The 11321-nt window shown below is 43.9% G+C and overlaps 1 protein-coding gene across 1 annotated transcript in view; it reads right to left on the bottom strand.

Moving 5' to 3' along the window:
* SETD7 (SET domain containing lysine methyltransferase 7) overlaps window positions 1-11321 on the bottom strand; it is a 46511-nt gene extending 35190 nt beyond the window's left edge. The window contains exon 1 of the mRNA XM_017732645.1: window positions 11188-11321. Coding sequence (XP_017588134.1) covers window positions 11188-11321 — 134 coding nt within the window. The remainder of the gene's footprint in view (window positions 1-11187) is intronic.

Genomic DNA, 11321 nt, shown 5'->3' with positions numbered 1-11321 from the left:
CCGACTGATGGAAGCTTCCCCTGCTGTGATCTGCTGTCAGGCGAAGTCTCTCTGGGACATGGCTCACGGCACGTGTACAGCCCCTATAGTAATTTTTCACCTCATGTATAACGCATGAATAAAAATCAAATTGGTCCCTCTCAGATGCACAAACTGTGCTTAAAGGCTTGTGCTATACAGATAAATATACTGCAGGGCAGAGACTGTGTGACTCTTACTTCTTATAGAATCACATGCTCTTCCTAGCTACTCATTCAGTATGGACAGAAGACTTCCCTCTGCAACTGAGTGCTCTGTAAGACATGACTGTTTAAGTTGAGAGGGAAGATGTATGATGTCTTTACAGACAATTAGATGGGAGAAGGTATGGGTGTTAACGTCTTTGAAATGGGTCTTAATGTCTCTACTAAGTTTGGGCAGCAGGTTTGTTACAGAGCCCAGACGGCTTGGCTCCTGAAACAGACAAGGGTCTGCACAAGCATGAGTTTCTGAATTTTGGGGTGAAATAGTAGGTTCAAGGGGGAAATATGTGGTAGGCGGTTCGGGAAGGCTGTACCTTCCTAGTGCCTCAGCCAGTGGGGAAAGGAAGAGGGCAACATGGGGCCGGGAGTTTAGGATAAAAGGAGGCTGTGCCCTCCAAAACCTCGAGAGAGAAAAGCCCGCGGGTGTGTGTCCCAGTGGACTGTCTCCCTTTATTCCAATAAAGTTACAGGACTCCTCTGTCTCCTTTATGGATGCTAGCTTTTCATAGCGTGATTTTCCGTACAAAGTGACACTCCTGAGCAGATGACATTCAGTTCCTAGTACCAACAATATGCATCTTTTCTCTATGGCTTCTTGCTGCCTGCATCAAATAATAAATACTGCTTGATGGTTGCTGAGGGTGTCAGAATTTTTCCTTTCTGTATTTCAGTTCTCTCTTTCCTCAGAGATAGTGGAGGAATAAAAGAGATGGATCTCACATTGTTACAAAAAACCTGAGTTACTATTGAGATTCTTCTTTCCTTGAGGGATTTTTCCCAAACAAAAAATGCCTGCATGCATCTTGCTATATTTGTCCTGGGGTGACGCTATGAAGCCGCTTTATTTCTTAACCATCTGCCGAATTCCCAAGGACGCTGTGCCTTTGAGATGGACCCGGGGGGCGGGGCCGGAGCCAAGAGACCTGGGGGCGGGTTGGTTCAATGGTTCAGCCCCAAACGGCTCGGGGGGCTTGGGGGCTCAGCGGGGTTTAGGAGGGAGTGCGCTGGGAGCGCTGTGTTGGTCTTTGGGTTCCTCTTCTGTTCCGGCTAGCTGGAGAAAGGTTCTGTTGGTTTTTCTTGTTCTTTTTTTCCCCCCTTTCCTGCCTCCCTTCCCTCCTCGCTGCTCCGGGGAGCCTGCGGGGGCGGCCCTGGCGGGCCCGCGGGGTAGCCCTGTCTTGTCCAAGCCCGGGTGTCTGTTCCCTCTCTGGGAATTTTTTTGTATTTTGGGGGGTTTTTTTACGCTGTTCTACTCTGTTTTGTTTGTGTGTTAATAAACAGTTTGTTTTTTCCACTTTCACTTGCTGTGACCCACTTGTCTTCTTGGTGGAGGAAAAGGGGAGGCCCTTTTCCCTTCGGAGGAGACACTCATTCCGGAGTGTTTCCTCCTGAAGTTTTGTCTCCAAAACCGAGACAATATCCCAGTCATTTGCCTGCCTGTGACAAAACCTCTAAACTGAGTATTGGAAACACAGAGAAGTATTCACATTAAGTAATGGAGTAAATGGTGAGAAAAGTTTTTAGTGCAATGCAGTTTTAACTTTTAGTCCATAAATTCTCATGGCTAATCAGTGGAGAAAGTCTTGTGTAACAGATAAGGTTTGCCTGGTGTGTGCATTTCTTACTGTCCTCTTCCGTAACATTTGAAATTGCCTGCCATGGCTGAGATTGAAGAAGTTTATCATATTTCCCAGCCTTCTGAATATAGACATTGCCTAGAAGCTATTCTGTTTTCTAAATCAAATTCCATCCTAATCTAATGGCTAAAGAAGCTTTGCATCTGCTGGATGAACTCCACAAACCACAGAATGTTGTCAGTAATTTGAGCTACACTCTGTTCTCTTGTTTAGTCTGGGAAACTTGTAGTACTCTTTTCACAGCCACAAGACTTTACACTAGATGGGAGTAAAATAAGGAATAAGGTAGATGGAAGCATAGCAACCCTGGTGGAGACTTCTCTCTCAGTGACAGGGAAAGGATGTGTCTTTTTGTCTTCACAGCATCACTTTAGTAAGTTCACTGGTGGTTTTTATGCATCTGATTTACAGCAAATTGTACCATGTCTAGACTTCTGAGAGAGGTAAAGCAATAGCCAATGGGGTAGCACGGGCACCTAAAATTCAGGTAACAACTAGTTTGAATCCAGTTTTCTCATCTGCCAAATAATTAGTGGCTGGCTCCACATAGTGGTTTCTCATGTAATTTCTCTGAGTAGGGGTTCGGTATTTGGTATTTTCTCTCTCAAAATAACGTTGCATTAGTTTTCCACTGATGTGCCATTTGCAAGCCTGAACACTCTTGCAGCCTGTGCCTTTGCAAGCCTCTGGACAGTAGAGCAGTGAAAGCTGGTTGGAGTCCTTCAGGTCATTCCCAGTCCCACTTGTGGCTGGAGAAATTAGGGATTAGGAAAATGGTCGTGTTACTGTGCACGCCACTGAGTTTAATACCAAGTGTCTGCAGAGACATTGGATGGCATATCAGTGAGTGAGTTTGCCCTCTATTACCTTAAGGGTCCCCTGAGATTTCTTATTAAAAAAATAGCAGAGAGATAAATGTATGGAAGTATTATACCGACCCAAGTCAGTGTCTGGCACTTAAGAAATAAATGTGCACATCCCACAGCCTTGGCTTAGAGCTCATATGGCAGACAAGCTTTTGGCACATGGTTATGGAAAAGTACTTGACTCAGTAAGTCAGAACTCTTATTTCATTTCCCTCTCTGGGGCTTTCTTCCTGGTAGGAAAAATCACACAAAAGTCTTAAAACCTTTCTACTGCAGCTGTCTTATTTTCCTCAACTCTCAGCTATTTAGTGGTGACTGGAGACACATAAATTTATCCTTCATGCTCCTTCAGTCCCACAACTATGACTGAGGATCTCGAGAGTGTGTGTGTGTCAGAGAACATACCTGCTGAGGGGATGGAGCCACCGACCTGCACTTCTAGGGTGGTACAATGCCAAAGATACTCCTGTGAAACATCTTTCAGAGGCAAACCTACCTACCCCTCATTCAACTCATCGTGAGCCATTTTTAAAGTAGAGGGCTAAAAGAAGACGAATAAGGCATATGGCCATTTTTATTCCCAGCTTCCAGCTTTGTGGGTGACCCTCTTTCTGCACTGCACCTGCCTGTTGCTCAGCCAAAGCCTGAGTTGCTTACAGGGCTACAGCACAGCACCAGATACAGTGTGCTAGAGTTTAATCCCAGCACTTCAGAAGAATCCCCTGGTAAAGGAAAAAGGCCAAGGAGAGTCTCGGACTTTGCTGTTTGTTTGTTTCTACAACACCCCTGCCAATATTTATTTGCCCATCTCAAAGTGAAGATTAGTTTTGAGCACTGACTGAGGACTTTTAAATCTAAAAGTCTGCTAGATCCGTCTGCTAGAAGGATCTCATTTCAGTAGTTGTGATAAATGAGAAGTTTTACTGTAAAACCTTTGTTAGCGTGTGTGTGCTGCACAGAGCTGTGTGATGTTTTTATCACCTCGTTTATCTGTGACCCCCCTGTACTATTCAGAGGCTTTGATTTCATTTGTGTAAGCATCCATGTCAGCCTGAGAGGAAGCCAAGCTGATCCACACAAATAATTCTGGACTTAAATACTGTAAAAAGCATGACTTAGAAACTCTGACACTTGTTAACAACAAGACGAGTTCCTGTCTGCTTGCAGTTTTGCAGTCTAGTCTCTTGGAGGGATGTGCAGAGTTAACTGTAGCTTTCAATTAAAACATGATTCAGTAACTGGTACCAATTATCACTTCTGGGAATCAGTTGTACTTCTGGAACCAGCCAATGAGAATGGAGACTCTGATGCTCCTTTGAAGGTGCCAGCACATGTGACTGGCTGCTGAGTCTTCAGCTTACAGCACCAACGAACTCTCTCCTTTGCACTTAATGTCCTGCTGTTTCTGGGAAGATGTGTCACGATGCAGAGACCATGAGGCTGTAGGTGCAGGGACTTGCCTCATCCTTGGCCTGTCTCTCCATGGACCAGTTGTAAAAATAAACAAGGCAATGCACAGGTGTTTGAGACGGCAGTGGAGAAAAAGAGAGAGGAGGGAGAAATAAGATCCTTTCTTCCTGAGGATGTATGTGTAATGTAAAAAGGCAAACTCAGTCAAGATCTGATGAGGTGGGACAAAATCTTGTCTGACTAGATTATGTTAACACCTTCACTAAACAGTGCTTGCCCTATGGAGACCCAGCTGAAAAGTTTGCAGTGGCACAGCAAGACCATGGTGTAGAAACAGTGGCTGTGTATGTGCATGGCCATGGAGTGGGACTTGGGTGCTGGGATGTAAGCGATCACATCTGTCAACAGATACTGCAGCTAGCAACAGAATGGCAACCTGATGTCACTCAGGGTGAATAACTGACATGGTTAATGTGTACATGTGTACAAACATCTGGATACTACTCTTTTAAGTTCTTATCTATACCACAGGGATTTTAAATAATCTGTCTCAGTTGAGAAGCAGATGGGGATGCTTAGTAGTCTCTGGTGTTCAGTCCCAGTTTATATCCACGATGGGATGCTTGGTTCTTCCCTCTGGGTGGAGCATCTCACAATGGGGTAATGAGTCATGAGGCCAAGTGTTGATTAGGCTCATTAACAGAAGATAGTCCGGAGGGAGTTATCTCTGAGTCATGCAGCAGGGCATTGATGGGCAATTAACAGGAAGATAGTCTGGGGGGAGGAGGCAAGGAAACACTGCCCCACCTGATTTCAACGGCTGATGGGGATGGTAATAGAATACACTGCAACCCAGGACATCTACTTACTGCCATTGATGTCTGCTTGTGCAGGAATAAATTGCTTCTGCAAGCCTGAACAAAGTCTTGAGCTTGACTTGCTTCTCACTGACTGGAAAACTATTCTCCTTCTCTCTCTCTCCATACCTCACATCTGCTGTAGATGTGAAGATGTGGGATCCCATTCACATACCTGCTTTGAAGCTAAATTAATATTTGTAAAGCATTGAGATCCTCAGCCATGAAATTTGAAGTATTGCTAGAATATTAGAAGCTCACAGCTTCTTTTGCTGTAGACCTACCAAAAGAGCACAGAAAGATGGCGTGGGCAGATGCCCACTGAGGGAGACTCAAACCTCTGCTGAGCTTTCACATGCTGCCACTTTTACCTTAGTCTGCCCCAAACCATTAGTTGCCTGCTACCATGAGCTCACCCAAATGCTGCGCTAACACCCTCCCATTCCAAAAGCTTAGGGCCAGCCTTAGTAATTCTGCTGGGCCAGTGCTTCAGGGAAAACTGGCAGTAAAACTCATCAAATTAACAGAGTCATTTTCCATGTATATCCTAAAAGATTATGACCAATGGTAATTGCTTGTAATAAACAGGCACCCATCTTTTCCAAAAGATTGTCTTCCATTGCACAGGGGTGAGGTAATCTGCACAGGTTTCTATCATGCTCCTTGCTTATGCCCAGCTTAATTTTAAGATGGATCTCCTTTCTCCAAAAAGCTCATAAAATGCCTAGTTTTTGTCTTTTTTTCTGAAGCTCCAGTGGATTCGTTAGGCAGATGCATGGCTACAGCAAAAGGCTATTTCATGTATAAAGTGCAAGGCAACTGGCTTGATGACCCCTGGAGCAGGGAGAGGGCTCTGTTGACATGGAAGGAGCTGTTCTGGGGGCTGGAGGTAAGAGTTCTGTTAGAAAGGTCACTGCACAAATATGGGAGATTGCAGACCCTGACCATGCAGGAGGGGTAAATCTATGCACACCCTGATGGCCAGCTTGTTCTGGCCATTCTTTCCTCTGAGCACTGCTCTGATACAAGTAAGGAAAACATTCTTTGATGGACCTGTCTTGGGCAGAACCTTCTGCTAACATAAACAAGGAAGGTTGGTGTCACTTCTGGAGCTCCTGATCTCCTTATTAGGATGCAAAAAGCCAGCAGCTACCATACATTCACATACTCACTGCCAGTGTCCCACAGGGTGGAAGCTGGAGCACAACCCTAGGCATGCTTTTGCAATCCCACATGGCATTCACAGCTGGTTTGCTGCTGGGGAAAGGCAGGAGTGAACAGCAACTGGTGCTGGCTACAGGCGTAGAGAGGCTATAGAGGTACAACACAGATGTTCCGTGCTGCTGTAGGCAGTAACTAAGGGCTGCAGATCTGCATGCCCAAGGACCTTATCAAATGATACTAGGACTTACATCCCCCATCAGTAATCAAGGCTCTGCTGGTAGTTTTAATTACAAACTCTCTTTATCATAGGTCAGTAACTAAGCTGTAGGCTCTCAGTCTATGGCAGCACACTGCTGCAGCAAAGTCTTGGAACATTTTGTTCTTAAAGCATGTGCTATTTCTATGGGGTTTGTTTTTGAAGAACAAACAGAGATTGCAAATAGTAGAAGAAACAATTAAAAAAAAACACTCAGAAGGCTCATAAAATGAAAATCTGACCTGCTTATTTTCAATATTTTTTCACCAACCAGTTACTGTGCATTTCAGTGTTTTTACCTGCTTCCCTATTATCACAAATGGTGCAGCAGTAAAGTCAGGCTAAGGAAAAAAAAAGGCTAGTGGATAGCTGTCACATGTTGCCATTCCTATTAAGCCTGGTTTTGAAAAGTGTCCACACATTTATGAGGCAGACAGACTTTCAAATACCAAATTAAAGTTACTTGTCTTGCCTCCTGGCCTCCCTCTTGCTTCCTGGCTGCTTTGTGCCTTCACCTCATACAAGCCCTGACAGGTAGAGGACAGAAGTTGCACCCCAGCACAAACAAGTTGTTGTGATCACTTAAGCAACCTGTTTTCCTAAAGTCTTTTGGGGCCACCGCTTTTCCATCCTGGGAGATTAAGTGTGGAAGGTGACATAAGGTATTTCTGCAGCCATGCAGCCACACATACACACACACAAGTGTAACTTCTCTGCAGTAAGGATCAGGGCTAAACTAGTTAAAGGTTCAACCTAATAATCTTTGGAGATTCTGTAAGTTATGGTGTGTCTAGACAGTGCTTATTTTTCAACTCCTAGGAAGTGCTGTAGCAATTACAGGGGGAGGGTTTTATTCAAACTAATGGATTTGGTTTGTGCTGAATCTCAGTATTTGCCTAAAATATTTAATAGGAATAAAATAACATAAGTGTTTTGCAACTGGATTCTGTAAAAGCAGTGGCATCTAATTAGTTCCTGTCGCCAGAGGGCATTGGAGGACAAGCTGATTTTTAGACAGCATGAGCCCCATCCCTTCAGTTAAACCAGTAAATAATGATGCCAGTGAACCTGAGACCTCCCTCTTGATGGTACAAAAGGAGCAACTCTGGCAGAAGCACACAGGGAATGGGGCTCTGCATTGGCCCCATGCAGACCTGCAGGCTGAGGAGCATCTCCTTACTTTTTCCCCTGCAGCTATGCATCCATCTGAGGACAAGCTTGAGCACAAATCGGGAATGTAACTAAATGGTGCTTCAGATGCCAACACTTGGCAATCAGCCTCTTGGGCCCCACGTGGGTTATTTGGAAGACAGTGTGCAAGAGAGGCAAACAAAGTGTCATGTGACCTTCCTCCTGGAAACAAGGAGCTGGGGAGCAGATTAGAACTATCATTCCATGGCTCCCCAGCCCAGACCAGCAGTCTTGTAACACACCTACAGCATACATGGAGCCTGTGAGGCTCTCCTAGGCTCCAGCAGGTTCCTTCTAGTTCTTCGTCTGATTCATTCAATTAATTTCTATGTTAAATATAGGCTCAGAGGTTTACAACAGGAGAGGATTTGCATAGACTGCCTCACCTGACTCAAGAGTAGTTCTTCAGATTAGCAAGGAAATAAAACCTGAGCCTGGAAAGAGCAATGGCAAGTACTTCTGTGCCAAAATGGCCCTGGTCTCTTATCACTGTATAATAACGATGCTAATTTATAAACTACAACTGTGGCAAATTTATGCCCCATGTCAGATCCCTGATGGTATGAGGGCGTTGGTTTCAATTAGAGAGGGGATACTGCTGTGTAGCAATCAAAGGCCTTTCAGCCAAAGACAGGGCTTCTTGTGCTTTTCAAGCAGGGTCAGCTCAATAATAATATTCCAGGTTGTATCAGGAAGTGGTTTCCTTTGGATTACAGTTGACTACCTTGTTTTTCCTTTAGACATGTATTTTTTTTTAAATCCAATTTTTGCCTCACTTCATTCTTGCAATTTGCAACCACAAGCAAGGAAAAGAGGGAAAGCAATGGAGTGTATTAATTTATTTGCTGTTTTAAATTCACTGCCTTGCCAACTATACAAGATACAATAATCAATGTAAGGATTTTTCCAGTACATCACATATTCAACAGCATGTCTGGAGTCCAAAAATGCTAGTTTGTTCATTTCTCTTTAAAAAGCTGGTGGTCTCAAAAAACGAGTACTGAACATTGTCACATTGACATTGTTTTGGATCATGGGAAAGAAACAGAACTGTCTTAAACCTTTACAGAGAATGCTTCCAAGTTGTCCATGAAGTTTAAAAGAAAGTGGATCTGACATGAATTCATGACTTGTGTTGATACCAGGACATGCCTCAAACCAAAATTTTTCCCATTCTGTTTTCTATATAAATTACCTTATTCAAAGTTTATAATCTAGAAAGACTCAATTTTTCATATATACTACCTCCTTAATATTTTTATATAATCAATAAAACAGAGTAAAAAATTTTAAAAGCATATATTTAACAAAGAAGTATGCTTATTTGGATACCTGGTTTTTTTAGCAGTGATGTTAATACTTTCACTAGTGTGCTTTTAGTGGTAAAACTATTTCAAGAAAGGCCAAATTTTAATTTATTTTTAAACTAAATTTTTGCATTTAAAGTACATCTAAATATTTTTCTCCATGTACAATTATTGGTTTAATTTCAAAGTAGACAAATGTTTGCAATATTAACCTGTTTTGCCCATTATAGATCTGGGCCCTTTCTGGTCTCCTTCAGGGAAATGTGGATTTAAAGTGGCAGGTAAAATCTGATCCAAAATTTTCAACTAATGCTAAGCTAGCTGTTTTCAAAAGACAAGTGTCTACCAAGTGTCCTAGGTCACAATGTTAGATGTGCCCACAAGCATGTATTCTATCACCATCTTCATGAGCTGTTAAAAGCAGGTGGGGCAGTGCTCCCTGCCTCCTCCCTCAAGACTATGTCCTGTTAACGGCTCATCAGTGCCTTATCTCATGACTCATCATTCCATTGTGAGATGCTCCACCCAGAGGGAGAAGGCAAGCATTCCATCCTGGATATAAACTTCGATTTTTGAAGACCACAGGCAGCCTTTTCCCACCGGATTTTCCGGAGGACAATACCTACCACTGGACCTTCTGAGGGAGACCAGATCTTTCTATACAGGATCACCACTTCAACAGAACCACATCTGTTCACTTCAGAAGGACTGCAGCCACCACCTTACCGGACTGCTAATGCTACCCTGACTAACAGGATCAGGTCGTATCTGACTCTTGTCAGTTTAAATCAGTTTTGTTCTTTTTTTTCCCTATCTTGTTTTTATATATATATATATATATATATATATATAACTGTTATTCCTGTTTCCCATATCTTTGCCTGAAAGCCCCTTGATTGCTTATTACTATTATTATTATTATTATTTGGAGGAAAGGGGAGTTGCATCTGCCATTCCAAGGGAGGCTCCTGCCTTCCTTAGCAGACACCTGTCTTTCAAACCAAGACACCAAGGAAGGTGGAAACCTTTCTGTAATGGAAAAGATGACCCCCCTCCCTCTAAATTATTATAACTTCGAAATTAGGGGCTTTCACGCAAAGATATGGGGAAGGAAATAGCAGTTCTTTGCTAGAATATATATATAGAGAGAGAGACGGAGAGGGACAAACAACAACAGTAGCAACAACAAAAAAAACAGAAAACCCAGTAACAGTCTTTTTCCCTCCTGTCAAGCACTTTCCCCTTTGGTGTAGTTGTGACCATAACTGGCAGGGGGTGCTGATGGCTCCTGGCAAGGCAGAGGGACTGCAGGGACACCCCGTGACTCCAGGGGATGCTCCAATGCGAGCCCTGAGCCTCGCCAGGGGCCCTGGAAGAGAGAGAAGGTGGAGATGGGGGGAAGGGTGTTCAGTTTCCCCATGCTCTCATGTCTGGTGTGGTACCCAGGTGAGGTTCCAGTCCACCAGCAGGAGGAGGTGGTCTCTTCAGAAAGAGAGAGAGGAGGTGGGGGCCCAGTCTTTTCTGTTGGAAACACCCACACAGATGGATCTCTCCCTGTTGGGGTTCCTCCCCCCTGGCGTGGGGTTTGGGGGGAGGGGGACCCTGGAGTAGAGGCAAGGTCTAGGGGGTTTCCCTACTCCCTGGCCAGTCTTGTTCCCCATTGGTTGTTTTGTGTTCCCCTGTGTGGGGAGGACCCTGGTGGTCCTGTGATTGGGACAGTTCTTTGGCAGGATGCTGGCCATGCAGCTAGAGAATAAAGATCTCCAAAACATCTATCAAGAATCAGTCCCTATATTTTTCCACGGGCCTCGCTGTCTTATGCATGTTGCAATAATCCCTGCTGCAACAATGGTGGAGAATGCGGGAAGAATGATTGGTTAATGCAAGCAGAACGATCCCTGATCCCTAAGGACAGTGACTGATTTGTGAGTAAACTCTGGATTTCTCTTCTTGTTTTTGTTTTGCTGTTCCATCTCTAAACTATGGAGGAACTGTGGAAAGACTCTTGGCTCTCAGAGCCACATATGGACATTTATCTTAAACTTGAAAGTATACTTGAACAACGATTTGTAAATTTTAGCTTAATTCAAGCCCAAAAGGAACTGAAATACTTCCTGGCATGGTTGTTTAAGACCTTTTTCTACGTTTCTTGGGATTTGATTCTTACCAAAGACTTTTGGAAGACTGTTTGGACACAGTTAATTTCTGAATCAAAATATATGCTGACGGAAGAATATTTTTGTGAATATTATCTAATTACGGAGACTGTTGAACAATATCAGCTGTGTCCTTGTGAAGGGAAACGTGCCTCAGGGACCGTGGGACCACAGCCACGTGCGCCAAGTGCTCTGCAAGCAGCAGTGAGACAGTTTCCGCGCGCAGGCGGAGCGGCAT

This window comes from Corvus brachyrhynchos, unplaced genomic scaffold (genome assembly GCF_000691975.1).
Source record: "Corvus brachyrhynchos isolate BGI_N302 unplaced genomic scaffold, ASM69197v1 scaffold444, whole genome shotgun sequence".
Taxonomy (NCBI): domain Eukaryota; kingdom Metazoa; phylum Chordata; class Aves; order Passeriformes; family Corvidae; genus Corvus; species Corvus brachyrhynchos.
The sequence above is the reverse complement of the archived record's forward strand: the minus strand, read 5'-3'. Positions and strand labels throughout refer to the sequence as shown.